At 28.7% G+C, this 20,068-nt stretch overlaps 3 protein-coding genes across 10 annotated transcripts; 1 reads left to right on the plus strand and 2 right to left on the minus strand.

Moving 5' to 3' along the window:
• Window positions 1-1,819: 1,819 nt before the first annotated feature.
• LOC139989625 (uncharacterized) lies at window positions 1,820-12,430 on the minus strand. 6 transcript variants are annotated; one of them, XM_072008085.1, is made up of 16 exons: window positions 12,169-12,430; window positions 10,180-10,289; window positions 8,056-8,225; window positions 7,441-7,725; window positions 7,142-7,366; window positions 6,581-7,057; window positions 6,321-6,503; window positions 5,979-6,194; window positions 5,528-5,722; window positions 5,316-5,449; window positions 4,839-5,211; window positions 4,469-4,690; window positions 4,317-4,385; window positions 4,084-4,190; window positions 3,853-4,006; window positions 1,820-3,250 (listed from the first exon to the last, which is right to left on the minus strand). In XM_072008085.1, the coding sequence occupies exons 2-16, from the start codon at window positions 10,247-10,249 to the stop codon at window positions 3,065-3,067; spliced, it is 3,066 nt and encodes a 1,021-aa protein (XP_071864186.1). In that variant the 5' UTR covers window positions 10,250-10,289; window positions 12,169-12,430; the 3' UTR covers window positions 1,820-3,064. The 6 variants fall into 6 exon arrangements, with proteins under 6 accessions (XP_071864186.1, XP_071864187.1, XP_071864189.1 ...); XM_072008086.1 differs by lacking the exon at window positions 10,180-10,289 and having other exon boundaries at window positions 12,169-12,429; XM_072008088.1 differs by lacking the exon at window positions 10,180-10,289 and having other exon boundaries at window positions 5,994-6,194; window positions 12,169-12,428.
• Window positions 12,431-13,025: 595 nt separating this feature from the next.
• On the plus strand, window positions 13,026-15,853 carry Ostgamma (oligosaccharide transferase gamma subunit). The gene is made up of 8 exons (XM_072009083.1): window positions 13,026-13,186; window positions 13,400-13,578; window positions 13,657-13,774; window positions 14,319-14,459; window positions 14,532-14,672; window positions 14,740-14,890; window positions 15,269-15,434; window positions 15,642-15,853. The coding sequence occupies exons 1-8, from the start codon at window positions 13,094-13,096 to the stop codon at window positions 15,655-15,657; spliced, it is 1,005 nt and encodes a 334-aa protein (XP_071865184.1). The 5' UTR covers window positions 13,026-13,093; the 3' UTR covers window positions 15,658-15,853.
• Window positions 15,854-16,023: 170 nt separating this feature from the next.
• On the minus strand, window positions 16,024-19,108 carry LOC139990137 (polyprenal reductase). 3 transcript variants are annotated; one of them, XM_072009084.1, is made up of 6 exons: window positions 18,878-19,108; window positions 17,809-18,094; window positions 17,197-17,345; window positions 16,732-16,920; window positions 16,348-16,643; window positions 16,024-16,275 (listed from the first exon to the last, which is right to left on the minus strand). In XM_072009084.1, the coding sequence occupies exons 2-6, from the start codon at window positions 17,985-17,987 to the stop codon at window positions 16,183-16,185; spliced, it is 906 nt and encodes a 301-aa protein (XP_071865185.1). In that variant the 5' UTR covers window positions 17,988-18,094; window positions 18,878-19,108; the 3' UTR covers window positions 16,024-16,182. The 3 variants fall into 3 exon arrangements, with proteins under 3 accessions (XP_071865185.1, XP_071865186.1, XP_071865187.1); XM_072009085.1 differs by lacking the exon at window positions 18,878-19,108 and adding an exon at window positions 18,667-18,714; XM_072009086.1 differs by lacking the exon at window positions 18,878-19,108 and having other exon boundaries at window positions 17,809-18,534.
• Between the last annotated feature and the right edge of the window lie 960 nt (window positions 19,109-20,068).

Genomic DNA, 20,068 nt, shown 5'->3' on the forward strand with positions numbered 1-20,068 from the left:
ATACTTTTGAAAGTTACACCGGCAGAAACGAAGATTGTCACACGCTCAAGAAGGCCACACGCTCAGAAACAGTAATAAGATAGGCTAGACATCCTGCATGCCACAGCCATCGAAACAATAACCAAATAGTAACGGAATAACCACCTCTGAGATATACCAGACGACAACCTCTCCAGAGAGACTAAAACCTCAGTATAAAAACCCTCCCAAATAAGCACTCGACATCAGTCTGTTGTAACACTTTGAGCCGTCACTCTGTTGGGTTTGTATAATAAATTCTATTACCATATACAAAGTTCAATTCCTTCACCTTATTTGTGAAACATTCGAACCTCGACGCGAGGAGATTGACATCAACCACACTCAATCCACATCAGAGACCAGGCCACACACCGCAGGCAAAATGGCAGCCAGATGTCTACACATCCTTACTGGGTACCCTCAATAGTCTTAGGGGCCCACCAGAAATCTTGGCGTTTTCATAGTTAAGGTCCTTCAGACCAAACAAGCATCTTTTATTTCAAGTGTCCTTTACATTTATTGTTTACTACGGAAAGATACGGGAAAGTTGGTTTTTCTCACGTTCGGTATCTTCCGTTAACAACTTTCTCTCCAGGGCGGCTAAGACCCTTCCTAGTCTACTAACCTTCTTATTATCCAATCAAAAGTAATGTCTATTGCCCTCACTTTCCTAGCCAAAATTGTTCTTAATGAATCAGCTCATCTCGTATTCATAAACACACCCATCACTAGCTTTCCTCCGCCACAACATCGTCATTAAACTTCACTTATTCTCTATAGAATAGTCAACACCTCTTTACCGAGTTTCTACCCTTAGACCAGTCGTGTACTTAACTTATATACGCACCAGTGTAACTAGCTTCTCTATAAAGTTGTTGGAGTAAACTGTGATTTATACGTATCAATTCAGTGTATATTCAATTGTGCTTATTAAATTCATAATAAAGTTTGATAAAAAGAAAGTTAATAGTTGTGTTACGGCTCAACCCTCTTGCTTTTATAACTTAAGTCTCAAGTTTACGTAACAAGATCCCTGGCGATTTATCATTTTCGTGATTTCTTGTATCTCCTACGTGACAATGACAATATCGCTTCATAAGTAGATTCCTAAGCTATTTATATATAATCTTAGTTTATGAAGTGTAGAATGATACCCCCGCAAATGGCTATAGGATCTTTTGATCTCATATTAGTCCGTCATCACGGATCAGACTGCGTCTTCGGGGTTAGTCCGAACTTGACAGTCGTCGTGGCAATAATAATATTACTTTCAAAGTTTGTAAGCCCTATAAGCATGGGATGTGGTAATGAAATCAATCCAAGTGAAGATGAATTTGATTTTTCGTTGTTGAACAACGAAATTATCTCTATTCATAAAGCACTTAATGATAGAGAGGCGGAAAGCAGTGATGAAGATAGTGATGAAGTAAGAGGTGTAAGAAGCTATTTTTGGCGGTTTAGAGATATATTCAATTAATTCTTATATTCTTTATAATTGAATAAAAAAACAAAGAAACGAACGAAGTATGTAAAAACTTTAGCTGAACAATTGCGGAGAGATTTTCGCCAGACTCGTGATCGAGCTTCTATCTCTAGTTTTTATGAAATCCGATTATGAATGGAAAGCTACATGTTATTCTAACAGGAATTGAAAAGGATTGTAAAGTTTACCCTCAACGAAATAATTCTGGCGAAAAACATCAAACAATATATTATTGTGATACTTGCACAGACAAGCCAAGGATCTTGGCGATTGTTTTATAAAATACCATACGAAGAAACAATATATACAAGAAACAATATTTAACAAATTTACTTCTTTCAGATGTAAGGGTACATAAAATATTAAAATATAGTAGTTTTATACGTTAATTTGTATATGAAATCATTTCAAATTAACTGTAAGAAATTCACCAAGTATATGAAAAATAGTCTTGAGTTGCCGAAACAAAAAGTCCTCAACTGTAAAGGATTATTACAGTCCTCGTGAAATTTCAAAATGTTTCGTGTAACACATAATATATTTATTTACGGTTTCTATAAGAGCTTAAATACTTTTGTGAGTATAGTAATAACTATATAGGCACACTATATGTTGCATAAAAAACAAACATCCAAAGTATTATGACGGTAACAAACGTTAAGTACATAATTGTTGTTCATATATTTCATCTAAAATTCAATAAGAATAAGCGATTTTTTTCAACAGTATGTATAATCTCATACGAGAAACTTATGCAATAGAACTTGTTCACCCACATTGATTTTAATATTACTTTTCAAAGTTCAATATATAGGCATAGATTACAAAAATGTATTACAAATAAAATTTATGCAATTGATATATATTGAAACGTCGGGGAAAAACATCTGTCATATAAATAAAATTCCTTTTTCTTCTTCTAATATCGATTATATAAGCTAAACATAAGTTTAGAAAGTCAATATCGCTCAAACATGTAATCTTTATAACTAAACATTATTATTACAGTCTTTTACAGAACCTAGCAAACTAAACTTGACCTTACATAGAGTATTAGATCTTGAGCCTAATCTCTAGAACGTAAATTTGTTATGGATTTAAAAATGTTAGAGTTATAAATACATTTCATAATAAAAAAATTCATGCATACTGATTCAAAAATTATTATTATAAATGCGAGTCGATAATTATTACATCAATAAGTAATTATAATACAGTCACAATGTACACAGTATGTATTTTATATGTATTTCAGAAAGTAAATATTTATTTAGAATTACTACATGAGTTTAATTAAATTATTTGTAAATCATATTTATAATAACCACAAAGATTATTCATTTATTAGAAGTTTGAAAATCAGTACTTGTAGAGGATCTATTTACTATATAATATATATTTATAATTTTAACATATTAAAGCTCTGGCAAACTTAATATCTTAATACCATCACTGATGCAGTAATTCGAATATGTTCCTTAAAGTATAAACATTAATGTAATAATTATTATCAACTCGCATTTATGATAACCATAAATGAATAATATGCCAATATTAAGACTAATCATTCCGATTCCTTAGTGGCGTCAATGGTTTATGTGGAGAAGGAATAGGTGTCGCAAAAGTGTTCTGTGAAATTCCTAACATGTTCTCTTTTCCTTTACTATGCACGCGTTTTTCTTCTGCTCTCAATTTTTCTATCATCTTGTGCTGCTGTTCTATTGTCCTCATCTTCGCATATAAATCCTAAAAACAATTTACATTTTATCACATTTATTTTACAATCAATCAATATATATTACATAAGTATTTAAGTACTTATGTATATTAGTTAATACTTGCAACTAGGAGAAGCAAAAACAAAATAATTAGACCAATGCAAATGAAATCGAATAATACCATTTATGCAATAGAAATAATTTATTTATATACATTTACTATTCTCAGTCAATATATACATATTCTCTCTTATTGTTTAAACAAATAATTTGGGCACACTAATTAATGAATACCTAAACAACAAAGTGCTAGCATAATTCATACAAAATTATGATATATCATTTATGCAAAATAAAAGAAGCTAAATAGTTTGTCAAATTCTGTACATTATAGCAATGAATAAACATTTATTAATAATAACGCACACAAAAATAAACAGTGAGATGAATTAACATACTATAAATATAAACCGAAAATTTAATATTTTCATTAAATAATTTAACAATCAATATTTGTTTCAATGTTCAATGTTTGTAATATTAAAAGATATTACTACTATTATGATAAGGATATAAATTCAACATGCAATATAAAATGATCACCATGCCAAGACAGATAGTTAAACGCACCTGTTCGAGTTGATTGATTTTATCTTTCAGTTGAGATACATGTTTAATTCTTTGCCTGTGATTATGATGACCAACAACTTCAGCGTATTTTTCATGGATTTCTTGATAATCTTTTAGAAGTTGCTCATTATATTCGGAAAGCTTTTTCACTTCACTAAACAGACAAAAATAAATTTATTATTTTATAACTTTCTTAGATTATTCTTATTTTTAGAGGAGAAAACAACGTACTCTTCAGCTGCTTCTCGACGGGATTTTTCTTCTTCAAGTTTTTCTATAATCGTTTTTTCTAAACTTCTCCATCTGTTCTGTTCTTCTTCGAGTAATTCATTACGTTTCTACACAGATACAATATTTTTGAATAAATTACATATATGTTACAAAATACAACAATTACTGTATTTTTTTAAATTCTTTTCTTTATCTTTTTAGATATAAAACATAAAAAAAAGATGATCGATTACCGGTATCTGGCTATCCTTTTCTTCAAGACATTTAATTTTATCAGAAAGTTCTCCTATTTTCAGACTTGCCTGTAAAAATAGTAAAAATAATTAAATTCATATATTTTATTATGTAAAAAGGAAGCATTAATATAGCAATTTCGAGAGCATACTTCATTTAAGGTAACTTTATGAATTTCTGATTGATGCTCTAATAATTTATTTAAGTCTTCTATTGCTGTTTCACGTTCTTTCAACTGTTCGTTAAATTTGTTGTTTAGCATATCCACTCGAGAAATTTCGAGTTCTTGAGCATCATTTCTTTCTTCCAATTTAAGCAGCATACTTTGTGCTTCAGCAAGATGGTTAGCCATTTCTTGAAGCTGATTTTTCATCTAAAATTCGAAATGAGATGATGAAGTGATTTACTTTCCTCTTTGAACAATTAATCACATTATATCTAAATAATTATTACAATTCTCAAATTTTTCACTTGTTAAAATTTTTAATACTTTTGAAGCAAAAATAGAAAATAAAGAGCACCTCAATATTTTGAGCGGTCTTCGCATCATTTTCAGCTTGTAATTTCGCAACTTGTCTAGTTGCTATTTTCTTTAAGTCATCGATTTTAGCTTCGAATACAGATTTTAATGATTCCAATTCGCTTAAACTTTCAGCTTCGAGTTGATCGACCAATCCCTTTTTAGCGTCTAATTGATCCATTAAAACATGCACTTGTTCATGTACTATTTGAGAGTTGTTGCGCATAATACTCAGTAAATCACGATGTTCGTTTATGCAATCTTCACCACGTTTTAATTCATGCTGCAATCTTTCCACTTCAGCATTACTTTGAGCCAAACGTTTAGTTAAGGCAGCAACTGATGCTTGATTTTCAGCCATTATAACTTCGAATCTAAATAAAATTTCGTACATGTATACATGTATACATGTGTGTACATATATATAAGTACCTATTTCTAAAAATACATATAGTTCTTTCTGTGAAAAATGATGTACCTCTTTCGTCTAGCTACCATCTCTGCTGCCTCTGCTCGGATTTGATCTTTCAGAGCTCTTAATTCATCTTTCTTTTCTGCTAGTTCAGTTTCTGCTCGATCTAATTCTATTTGTAAGCTTTGGCCAAAACTTTCCTAAATTCGTTTAATCAATTATTACAAACTGGTACTTTGAAATATTATCTTTATTTTTTATTACGTTTTACAACCCACCTGAGTTTCTGCAGAGTTCTTTAATTCTTCCAGAGTTGCGGAAAGTCTATTAATTTCAGCATCTTTAATCGCCAGTTTTTCGTCTAATGCCGTTCGTTCCATTTCTACTCGCGCTAGACACGCTTTATACCTTTCCGCGGTAAGTCGCATTTCTTCCTCTACAGCAATCTTTGCCTCTCTGATCATAGCATTTATCTAGATTAATAAGTTCATTTTAAAAACTATATGCATACGTTCTTGCAAAAGAGCATAAAATATTCGGCAAACATCACAGAAACTGGAAGAGAGAATACTAAAAGAGATTTCAAAAAAGAAATAGTGTCCGCAATAAAAATTCTTTCAGTACAACTCTTTTTCTTCTCGGTATAGTAAAAAAGAATTTTTATTGAACGATTTTTTATTGGGTGTTAGAAGAAAGTACTCAGTCAGTGATGTTTTTTATTTTACGCACGTGTGACCCGCTTACTTTCGCGTCACTATCAGCAATCACTCTTTTTACTCTTTCCTCACATTCGGTACGGCAAGCTGCCAATGTTTCTCTCGTAACAGCTTCTGCATTTGCCACTAATTTATCGGCATGTTGTTTAATTCGTTTCGTTTCTTCTTCGATCTTTTTTCCCGCAGCTTCTTTTACTTCTGATACTTCTTTGTCTCTTGCTATCGTTAGCTACGCAAAAAATTAATATATGTTATTTCACAAAAAGATTATTATATAACAAACAATGTATGTAAATCTTGTCTATGTTTCGAATTAAAATATACAAAAAAAAGATAAAACAACATATGAATATACATTTTCTATCTCTTTTATATAATTCAATCTTGCATCCTCCAATTGCTGTTTCAGTTTATATTTTTCTTCATCATGAAGTTTTATTATATCACCTAATTCTTCCTGATGTTTTTTCAAAATAAGAGTGTGTTTTCTATGTGAATCTTCTAATTCTTGATGCGCCTCACGTAAACGATTATTAACCTGAATTAAAATAAAAAGTAGGAAGTTAAGAAAATGTTTCTATTATTATTCAAACAGGTAAAAATTTTAATATTTACATCTTTAGAAAGATTTTGAACGTTTTCCAATTCTTTTTTAAGAAAATTATTTTGTTCGTCAATATCTTTTACTTTAGCTTCAATTTCTATCCTACGCAATATTTCAAATTCGTTTTCATTGATAAGGATCATTTTTTCTTTTTCAAAATCGAGTTTCAATTTATTAGTTTCTTCTTCATATTTATATCTAAGATCACCCACTTCTTTCGAAAAATTTTCAACAACTTTTTCATATTCACCCTTTAGTTCGTCTAATTCACATTGAAGGGCAGATAGCTGTCCTTGCAGTTCAAGAACTACATTTTGTCGCTTTTGCAACTTTAACTCCAACTTATCACGTTCCTCCATTAAATCATTAACACATGAATTAAGTTTGGCCTTTTCTTGTTCCAGCAAGCCAACTTCATATTTGTAACTTACTGTTATCTCTTCTAATTTTATTGTTAGTTCTTCAATTTGTATTTCAAGAGATTGAACCTATAAAGAACAAATTTTAAAAATTGTGATAGAGTTACAATGTTTCCAAATCATTTTAATTCTTCGAAATAAACAAGTATTTACTCTTTTCACGTTTGTGTGTTTTTTATCTGCCAATTCAGATTCTAACGCTGCTATTCTTTTCGAGAAATCCGCGATACGATTTCTAAGATCACCTTCCATAGCTTTTCTTGTTCCAATTTCGCGTTCTTTCTCCTCTGAAACTTCCAAAAGCTGAGAACGAAGGCGCTTCACTTCGGTTTGATGTTTTTCATCGTAACCATTTAAAATTTCTTGTTGCAATTTAGCCTGGATGCAGAAGTCGTTAATAAAATATTTGTTAGAAATAAAATTATACTTCTTGTTAGAAAGTATTTTACAACCATTATTTCTATATCCTTTCGGTGTTGCTCCTCTACTTCTGTTTGTTTTTTATGCAACTCGTCGAGTTGCAATTCTAATTTCTGCACTTCCTCCTTCATGTCCTCGATGTGCTTCTCAAGCTCTTGTATTGTCCTATCTTTGTTGGAACATTCTACTTGAAGATCAGCGAGTTGATGCTCGGAATCGTACTTCAATTTTTGGTCGTTAGAAGTAATAAGCCCACGTGACTTCACTTTTGAACTTGATCTTGTTTGGTCTCGATTGTGTTTTCGTGGTGGTTGTGGCTGAAAATACATATTGTTACTGATATTAAAATATTTTCTAGAAAAAACATATATATTTTTTCATAATTCATTAACTCTCTGTAAGTTGCGGTATATCCAAGAGATACAGTAATTTGTGCCATAGTGCAAAGTTTTACATAAAAAGCATATGAATATATGAAAAAAATGTAAATTTATTAAAACATACATTCCAACTATATATGCATTTGTTGTGAAAGAAATATAAAATATGAACAATTAAATAATAATTCTGTACATATCTCTCAGATCAACTGCATCCCTTGCAAGATCAATAAAATTTTTTACATCCAATTAATTTCTATTTCGCACCGTTCTAAAAGTAATTGCCACATTGCTTGCATTTTTAGTGCACACTGATACATTGCACTCTGCACTGGCAACGCTTTTGTTGTCATGAAATCTCTCTGACTTTTCAATAACAAAACCTTTTACTTTACTATCTAATTTTGGATCATATGCCCCTGGTGGAGGTACATCATCTGTAACAATTATTTCTTTTAAAATATAAATTAAGAAAAGAAGATATATATATTGACTACAATAAGTATTTGTACATCGTTATATTTATTATAGCATATATATACTAATAATATATACTAATATAATAATTATTACACACTAATTAATTACATTCAAGTATATTAAATTTTTCATTCACTAACACTTACATATGATTACAAAAAATTGATACTGTGGAAATGAAATAGAGGACCTACTAAAACATTCCATTGGAAAATAAGCGTATGTACAAATACTAATTGTAGTCACTGTATAAAATATATTTTTTGAAAGCTTCGTATTAAATAATTTCATAAAAAAATATTTAATGAAATGGGATTCTATAGGTATATTCTTGTTTCTGCTTTCCTGTTATTGTTCATGTATTCATAAAGTGTAAAAGAATCATTTGTGATGATCACGATGATATAAACACTTTTGGACACTCATATATCGGAGCCTAGGGAAACTGTCCGACAACTGAATCGTAAATAGTCGTAAAAAATTCAACATGGAAGACATGAAGGTTTTCGTTCTGAGCATGCATGACACTTTACTCATCTCTGTTTGTCTCGCAAGAATGCGTACTACTTTGTTATTGACCTTCCATGTTAATTTTTCATGACTAGACACGACTCAATTTTCGAATGGTTTTCTCTAGCAAGTATTGAGACCTTCTTATATGACTGTGGTCATGACGAAAAATTTGTTTACATCCTATATGGGTATAAGGATATATGACTTATGAGAGTATTTGAATATTTACTATAAAAAACTTTCATGTATGTATATATATGTATTATGTGCGTTATATAAAACATTTTAAAATTTCACTAATCCTATAATGAAACACAATTGTCATGATTACACTGATAAAATTTTAAATTTATCTAAAAATGTACAGTAATATGCTATTTATATGAATCTGTTGGTGAATACACAAGTTTATATGGCCAAATTATACATATAATAGAACTCTACTTAATTCTCTCCACTTTGTATAATTTATCACTCGGTTAATCAGAATTCACATTTGCATAAATGGATCCAAATATTTGCTTATAAATACATGTTTTATATGTAGAGGATAGAATGATAAATAAAATTATGAAATTAAATTAATTTAATTAATTAATTATTGAAATAATAAAAAGAATGCAAAATTCAATCAAAATATAAATTTAGAAATAATAAAAAAAACTGTAAGTAATAAAAGCATTGAGAAAAATCATTTGGCTAAATATAGATAAACAAATACATGTTAGGCATTATATAATCAAAGTAACACTTAGCAATTGTTAAGATAATAGAAGCACGATTGAAGTTCAGTTAATCAGGCACTAAATAAAATTTTGTTCATATAAGTAGAATTCATATAAACTTACTATGTACAAACATGTATTTGGTACCTATTACAAACATATATTTATATATACACCATGAAGAGTCACTTTAAACATATAAGACACTTATTAATATAATCATTAATTGACTGCTTACATACTCTTTTGTGATTCCTACCATATATATATGCACTGAATATCTTGTAACTTGTACATATGTTTTAAGATTTATTTCAAACATTACCAATACAGCAATGACAGTCAAATATTACTGAAGTGCTAATAAAAATTCATGTGTCATGTAAAGTTTTTATAAGTACTCAAATATTTGGATAAGCTACTATAAGTGAAATGATAAATATCAATAAGTTTGAATAAATGATTGTATAAAAATGAAATTCATTTAATTAATTTCCAAACATTTTTAGTTGATTTCATTATATATTGTGAGAAGTGGAAGGAGTAGTAACACAACTAACGTTGGTAAAAAGAATTCCCGTTTCGGTAGGTGTTAGTTTACATGGAGTAAGCGCAAATGAAAGACAGCTGTTTCTAAATGCAAGAAACATGCTCTATGAGATCATCGAATTACCAGGTGTTCCCTCTAACGTCCAAACCACCCCTTCTTTCATAGTTGCGTAACGAAATCGATCTTGTATCATACGCCTCTTATCCCTCTCTCTCTTATTCTTGCATGCAACACTTAATTTTAAGAATTAAATGGCTTCCGACGTCTCATCTTACATTCGTTTTTATTAAGATAATTTAGTGAATTTATTTTTAATTATTATAAAATTAATATTATACATATACATATTTGCATCAGTAATGCGCGCACACCTTGTAGCAGAAAAAAGTTTGAAACCACTACCTTTCTGATAAATTATCGCGCTATGTTGTACATAATAAATAACTAATAGTCCGCAATTATTCGTTATTGAACTCCACTTTATTATAGCCTACTAAATTTCGATACATCAGAAAATAACATTTTTTTTAAATATACTGTCCATACTTGTACTGTTCGCGTGCTTCAGTGAAAACAATTCCCAGTTTCCGATTCTTACAATTGGGCATTGGATTCTTCCGAAACGTACGTTCTTTAATGACAAAATCATGAAGACACCTTCAAAGAGTTCTTTCACAAATGTTCAGAACATTAGTAGCATAAATTTCATTTTAAAAATCAGTAGCAGTTCGAAAATTATTCTTTTCGGATAACCGATGGATGCAATGGTCCATCTTTACAGTAATTTTTTGATTCATTCTAATAGCATCCATTTCTTTTCTAAAATTTTTAGGTATTGTTTGTTGTTATTATAAATTTAATGTCATATTAAATAGACTTTATTATTATTGGATAAATTCGCAGCATTGCTGTATTTGAATGTTCGTCTTAATGTTTGAACGTTCGCAGCAAATACAGCATCAAATTGTTTCATACCCATTCTTTCAAATACTGTTCATGTTTTAAAAGTCTTGTGGCCGTTCGTAGATAAATTTTGAGTGTATATGTAATTGTAAGGACAACTTTGAACTGTAGGTCATTTAGAAACTATAATATAATGCAATAATCTATCAGAAAAGTAGTCTTAAACTTTTGTCCGGTACCGATATATATATATATTTATTTATTTTTTGGCTCCACAGCCTAGAAAAAGGATATATCATTAATAATTCTATAATAATTAAACGATCAATCGTTCATTATTTTTGTTATGAGATTTTTCTGCTACTATATGTTAAGTTATATTTATAATAACATATATTTATAATTTAAGTTACGTAAAAGATAGAAATAAATAATGAGTTTAATTTTACCATTGACTTCGTTCGAGAAAATCAAGTGTTAACTAATAAAATTCTGCTAATCCAGTGAATAAAAATTAATTTTTGAAAATGATATATAAAACACTGTTATAATATACATATATTACTATATAATATATAATATATAAAAATATTATCAAGCTTCTATTTTTATTACTATAAAATAAGATATAATTTATTATTTACATAAATTCATATATAAATGCATAATACAAGTAATATTTAATACTTTGACAACTATTTCTCAAGTAAAAGACTTATAATTTAGAAGAAAAATTGTTTTCCAATACTGAAACATAATAGAATTTATTATATTGTAATGTCATATTATATTTATACTATAAAAATTATATTATATTTGTTAAAAATATGTACACTACATACATTATACTGTACTTTCTGATAAGTAAACTTATTTTGTTAATTATAATTAACTATACTAGTTAACAATAAAGGATATATGACAACTAGAACCAATATATGTATAGGTATGTACTTCTACATATAAATAAATAATATTTCATATTGATATTAATATTTTCTAACATATCTTCAATTTACTTCCCGCCAAATACATATTGTGTAAATATAAAAATTACACAACATTTGGTAATTTCGAAAAAGTAGGGAGGTAATGAAAACAACAAATTTATAAAATAATAACATTACTATCATTTTACATATATAAGAGAACATACATTATAATGGGCAATAAATGAAAATAGAGTTATAGAGATATATGTTTACTTACTTTCGAATTCATTAAATCTTTGGATTCTGGCTTTTGAAAATGACATTGTGAAATGTTTTTAACGTATTTTGACAACAGAACACAACAAGAAATTAACAATTTTGAAAATAATGTTAATACTTATCACTGATTTTAGTACGGAGAAAACACTATTCACGGTGTTCGTTACACCAGTTCCCTCTTTGAACTGTAATCTTTGAATGAGAGGGAAAGGCACTAGTCACGACATTAACTTCCTAGTCGGATTCAAACATTTCTTCACTCCACCGGTCCTTCTGATTTGAAATAACGGTTACACAAGTTGAACAATAGTAAAATGACGAATCAACGGACATGTGTTATGTAACTGACCAATCAGATAATAGATACATTTCTGCTATGAACCAATCCCGTACCAAAAACTTAGATCATTAGAAGATAAATTTAATGACAATTTACTGACGACATTTAAATGACAATTTATTATATATATATAAGTTGAATATATAATCAACTAACATATACAATTACAAATTTATATTTTAAACTACTTTATTATGATTACAATTAATGTTTATAACATTATATGTTATTTGTGATATCTAAAACATTTGGAATTTTTAAAAGAAAATTAAAAATTAAATTGTAATTTTATACTAGGATATCAAAATATAAAGTTCAAGAATTTTTGTATACGCTCCTGACAAATGTTACATAAAAACTTAAAATATAGAATGTATGATTTTAAAAATTATTATACAATGTATATACAAAATAAAAAATAAATTTATAAAAAAAATATTTGGTTAGTGTAAATAATAAAGTTTTGGTTTATTTATTTGGATAAAATTTGCCACGTTGTATTGCATAGACCAATAAGATTCGTACATTATCTGCTGTAACGTGCTGTGGTAGAAGATCATTTTTATTTGTACTATATTAATTTATGCTGTTTGTAATGGATTTTAAAACAAGTATTGTACTGTTGGGACTTATTTTAAGTTTAAATTATGTTTATGGCCAATACAGGATGAAAAACGTGAGAATTTAATTACTTTATTACAATTGTTATACATATGGAAATGACAAATTAATTTTTCAATTTCTTAAATTCTTTAACAATTCACTTTAACAATTTTACGCAATATACAAGTTTTCAACATAACAAAAATATGTTTAATCTTCAATCATTCAAAATTTACTTAAATTTTAGTTGTTTTATATTTAATATAAGTAAAATAATATATTTCAGACTCCTAGCTCTTCATTGTCAGACCGAGTACAGCAGTTATCAGAATTAGCTCTCACGAGACCTGTGATTAAGTTCAATGGGGCAAAATTTAAAGAATATGTTAAAACTACACCAAGAAATTATTCTGTTGTTGTAATGTTTACAGCTATGGCACCTCAAAGACAATGCCACATATGCAGGTAATTTTAATATTAATTTATCTCCAAACTTTACTACATTTAGTGTTAATTAGCCTTTTTATGTTTTTATTTTGTCAGGCATGCAAACGATGAATTTGTAATAGTAGCGAATTCATTCAGATATTTACAATCTCATTCAAAGAAGTTGTTCTTTGCATCTGTAGATTTTGATGAAGGATCTGATGTTTTTCAAATGGTATGTGATACATCTATGCTTATACAGGTTATTCCAGAAGGAAACTAAATAAATTTCATAGTATATTTGATAGGTTACACTGAATCATAAAAATTATATATGTTAATAGAAACAAGGACCAATACTTAAAGGACTTATAATACTTATAGTATTCATTAAGAAGAGTAAAAAATATCTAATCAGTCTCCTTTCGATAGTAATGCTTTTAGCATAAAATCGATTTTTATTATTTATTAGGCTTCCATATCATGATCATATTTCACTTCTGACATAGAAGAATTGGAAATATTAGTTCAAGATTGTAATAAGGTTGTATACAAAATTATTAACATCAATGAAGATTACTTCATAAACTCAAACTGTGGTAATTGATAATGTAATAAAGTGAACAACAATTATTTCAAAAGAACATGAACCAAGTCTCAGTATATATGACCTTGATTCAGAATAATCTATTAAACACATGGTGGAATTTTTGCCTATGACATACTATGTATATAGGAATATAATACGTGAGAAATAAAAGTAAATGTATTTACAATAGATGCGATTAAATACTGCACCAGTATATATGCATTTTCCACCAAAAGGCAAACCAAAACCTGCAGATACTATGGACATTCAAAGAGTAGGATTTGCAGCGGAAGCAATTGCAAAGTGGATATCTGAACGTACTGATATTCAGGTATTTATATATATATATGTATGAGTATTTAATCAGTAAGAATCATATTAACATGTTCAAGATGTGTTATAGATTAGAGTACTTAGACCACCGAACTATTCTGGCACAGTGGCAATAATAATGTTGCTAGTACTTATTGGAGGATTTTTATACCTGAGGCGTAACAATTTAGATTTCATTTATAATAAAACAATATGGGGTCTTGGTGCATTGGTAATAGTCATGGTATAAATATATTCATTGAAATGACAATTTATCTTCTAATGTTTTTTTAAAACAGTTCTTTACGCTTACAATGATATCTGGACAAATGTGGAATCATATTAGAGGTCCACCTTTCATACATAGATCACCCAGTGGAAACGTAGCTTACATACATACTTCTTCTCAAGGCCAATTTATTTTAGAAACATACATTGTTATGATTTTGAGTATCCTTTTTATTAAAGTGTATAAGTGATTCATAAAATAAATTTTAATCTAGTTTAACCCTTAGGCATTTGTTGAACAAATATAGTATTATATATGGAGCTTAATCAAGTAATACAAAAATCAAAGTTTTTACTAAATCATCAAACATTTTCTATTTTGGAAAAATGTTGGTCATAAAGCTATATTAAATTTCAATGAGGTCTATTTCTTTTATTTCATAAAGGATTAATGCCAAAATTGATTTGTCTTTTCTTAAATCGTAAATATTCGACAGTGAAATGTTATGGTTTGTGTACTATACAGTTGTTATGACCTTACCATGGCTTTCTCAATGCATAGATATATAGCTAATATTTTTCTTAACGAAATATAATAAGATGGAGCAGTGGTATTGGGTATGATATTAATGACTGAAGCCGCTTCACGTAAAGGTGATGTAAAAAAGCGACGAATATTCGCAGCAATAGGCATTGGATTAGTCGCTATCTTCTTTAGTTTGCTGTTATCAATATTTAGGAACAAAGTACAGGGCTATCCGTACAGGTAAATAAAATATTTTTTAATTTGTATTTTATTCTTAATTGATAAAATATTTTCATGTTGGTGTATATTAATATATTTATAAAAACATTAATTATTGTGATGCATGCAAAAATTCTGAATAAATATATCAATATACTCCACTTTTTATATTTTTCTAAGAATTACTATTATCTCGTATCTCAGAGAGGATTAAATTATTTGTTTCAGCTTACTGTTCAAGTGAAAGAATAAATAAATATACAAGAAGTCAATATTTGTATATATTGCAAAGAAAATTTCTCACTTATTTGTCAAGATTAAAAATTAGGATACAAATAATAAATAAATACTTTAGCTTTAATTATTGTTAAAGTGTTGTATTTTAATCATAATTTACATTTGTTTGTACGTAATATAAAATAAATTAATATTTAAAATCATATTATTTGTTTTATTATTGTCTTAAGTCACATCAGTTACGCAAGATCATTAGTGGCTGGAGATATTATGAGGGTATAACATGTGAGAACTATGAGAAAATAGTGATGGTATAGACTTACAGGTTTATGTGGACTTAGAATTACCAGAGCCACACTGAAGTAGGCATATATTGCTTGATATAATTTATTTCAAATGTTATATAAACATATACATCATTAAGAAGATATAACTATTTCACTCCTTCCATTTAATTATAGTATTGCTTCGTAAATATAATTAAGATTTCTATAATAACATTATATGTATAATAAAAAGAATTTTGTCATACTTAAAAAATGTAAGGAAGTAGAATTCTTCGCGACATTGGATAATTTTTAAATGTTTGTATATACCATTTGTGAGTCAGTACAGCAGTAACAGTCTAAAATAAAAGAAAGAAATTATTAATTCAAAGTTACATACATACTTTAAAAATGTTATATAATATTTTTACCTGATTAATTATGACCCAAAGTGTAATATAATGAAAATTAGTACTTTGCCATAAGATAATAGAAAGTAGTATATAAATAATTATCTCTGTAAATTGCAATGCGCCTGATATATACTCAAACAGACCACCATGTGGTATTTTATATGCTGTGGAAGTAATTTTTCTATCTTTATTATATCGTAAGTTACTAAGAATAAAATTTGTTCTGAGTTGTACATATGATGATAGTACAAAAATAATAGCACATATTAGTTGTAAATATGTAATTCTTCTCCAGGAAAAATTTCCTTCTGAACCTATATGAGGAACATGCAACTTTAAAAGAAATTGGGCTCAATTGATTAAAAATAAATTTTAATCTGATATTTATAAGTGTTGAATTACCTTCAACAAAACCATTAGATTCACCTATGATACATACCAAAGTTCCTATGTAATGTATGTATCCCATTAAGTAATGGCTAATATTCATCGTATTATCACTAAAGATATTTACAAAATATGTTTCATAAAATCGTTTCCAGCAGTGTAAAGTTAAAAGTAGAGTTGCTATAAATGTACTTTCTGATGATACTGCAAAACATTTGTTAAACAACATGCTTACTAATAAAAGATAATTTTTATTAGCTTTTTACGCCTAATTTTTACGCCTAATTTTTACGCCTAATTTTTACGCCTAATGATCTACGCCTAAATACTCCATCGTCATTCATATATCGATATACATATTTCTTTTAATCAAGTCAATTGTCGAATTTATTTCTCTTTCAATTTTCGGCAATTTATTTTCGAGCACTTATCCAGACTTTAATAAATAAGTTTAAAATTCAATAGCATCTAAGTATTTACCTAGTGCTTGTCTGAATGATCCCAAACATATATTTAATATCCATATAACATTTTTGGGACTATTGCCCGTCCATAAAAATTTACAAATTACTAAATATAGGATATAACTTGAAACTGGTGCAGCCAAAACATAAAAATGTTTAAACCATCTACAATGTTATAAATGATTACTTTTCAAAAATATTGTAATTAACTAATAATATATTGATGAATTTGTTGAAAAGCTATTTTCTCAGTTGATGGGATTTTAATGGAACTTCTTTTAATCATTTTGTTGTGACGTACATATAAGAAGAAAGATAATATGCAAATGCATCCGTATATTAATATTGTTCATGAATATGCTAACAATATTTCTTTCTTAATTAAATTATCGATATTTAAATATCATAAATGTATATAATGTGCTCAATCTAGCTGACGCCTATTAATATCAACAGTACTTTATTTTTTCTTAAAATCAATAGAGTTCATCCGATCTTTGTTATTATTTCTCTTGTTATATATACGTCACAACAAAATGATTAAAAAGTGTTCTGTTCAAATCCATGGGTTTTTCAACAAAGTGGCCAATATATTAATTAATTAATGTATAATATTATTATTACTCACTTTTTAGGTACTTCTGCATTTTTAATTATTGATTGATAAGTAATAGAGTATTTACCATACCGAAAAGAACGAGTTATTAAAATGGGCAGGTAGGCTTCCATATAAATGATCAATAGTCCAACAATACCCGTAAATAACGAAGCAGAAATAAATATAATAAGTATAATATTCACTTGCATTTTATTTTAATTCTTACTGACAAAGTAAATGTAACACTGTTTATATTCCGATACGTCTGCTGCTACTTATTTGCTCCACTGAACCCACTTTTATACAAGTTAATAGACTAGAACAAAGTACATATGTATATTTATATATATAAGTATGATGGTAACTATATACATATGTATATATTATTGTTATCTAATCAACATTTTATAGCTAAGTAATGTAATGGAACTGTTTGAATATTTATCGTATGTACAGGGAGTACAGGGAGTATAGGTAGGTATATTAGGAGCATTTATTGTTTTTGTGGCATTCCCATTAATCTCAGAAGAAATTGTTTAAAACAAACGATCAGTGTCGATTTGATTACAAGCTACAATAAAAAAATTTGCTTGATTTTTGCAAATGACACTATATATTCTTAATTTGATAGAGTTATAGTTGACTCCAAAATGAATTCAATGATTCTACTAAACTATGATTTTCACATTATCTTGAGTTCAGAAATTTTGACTTCTATGATTATAAACGTCAATATGGAAACTTATTTTATTCATTCATATCTTTTATTTTTTTTATTTCTTGATTTTTCATTCATTCACAGATCTATTGGAAGTGTTACATATTTAATGTGCTTGATTCAGAATCGTATCTTAATTATACGGCAGACATACGGATGAAAAATAATACCTGCTACATTTGCGAGATAATCTTTGCCTCGCATGACAACGCCATCGAAGATTCAGGAACTACAAAACTAGACAACGATAGGAAATGTTCTTGTATTTAAAGGGTTATGTATTTAACTTGGAAGTAACTTAATTACCCGTGTTCGCGAAAACATGTGGGTATGGCAATAATGTAACATATACGCTTGCAGTGTTGTTAGAAATTTAATTACCCGAGAAGGCAGAGCGGTTTAGATGTCGACGAAGAGGTTTAAATTTGACGTCACATAAAGAGAACACGATCCCTGAGAAAACGAGTCTCACGTTTTCACCTTCGGATAAAAAGAAGACAGATGTACTGGCTAACTAGTCAAAACTCTAAATTCAGCATGGAAAATAAATTAAAAATTTACAGAACGACAATAAAAACAACTTGGACGTACGGAATTGGTATTCCACTATGGGGGACAGCAGTAATGAGCCACATAAATAAACTAGGGTCGCTACAATCGAAGATACTGAGCACAATAGTCAATGCCCCATGGTATGTCAGAAACAAAGATATACGCAAAGACCTAAAAATACCAACGGTTATCGAAGAAATCGACAGGTACGCAGAAAAATAGAAGGAAAGGACGGCAACACATCCAGCTGGTTGCTGAAGCGAGCAAAACTCTGATATAAAAAAGATTAAAGAGAAAACACCTCACTGACCTCACTAAAGAAATAAAATAAACTCGAAGATGATATCCCGCTTAACCAACCACATGTTATTTAGCAATTAAGCTAGAAAAATTTACCAAATGTCCAGCTGGACAAATTGTAAAGTACAAATTAAATAATAAAAAAGAAAAAAAAAGACGTTTTCACCTTACAATTTCATATCTCTGCGTGTTTCAGAAACCTAGAAGGAAGCGTGCGTACTCAGTTCTGTATCCACATTTCTTTTTAAATGACTGATATCTTGAATTATGCTTACATAAAATGTAACTAGAATGTTACTTTTTTTAAATTAAAAATTACATTCAATTGTAATACTTATTAGCGAATTACAATACAATGAAATTGTATACATTCTAATAATCTTCGAGATCCTTCCTATAGTTCGTTGGTTAATTTTCATTTTTAATGTATTAAACATTTTCTTGCAGATAGTACTTCAAAATTTATTAACGATAACTTTCTACAAATTCACCGTTTTTATCCGATTTTGGATCTGCTGTGAATAAATTGGAACCCGAACTGACTAGCGTAGTATAAACCATGTGCAAACCGAAAACAGCGGGAGTAGAAAAGAAAGTGGGATGAATGTGTGTACATAGAGTTGCGAACATGCAACTAAGGGCGTGCAGCTAACTTGGCTCATGTGAATTTACTAAATACTGTTTATTTTACACCTTTACGCTTGATTAATTAATCTTATC

The sequence above is a fragment of the Bombus fervidus genome, chromosome 8 (assembly GCF_041682495.2).
Source record: "Bombus fervidus isolate BK054 chromosome 8, iyBomFerv1, whole genome shotgun sequence".
NCBI lineage: Eukaryota > Metazoa > Arthropoda > Insecta > Hymenoptera > Apidae > Bombus > Bombus fervidus.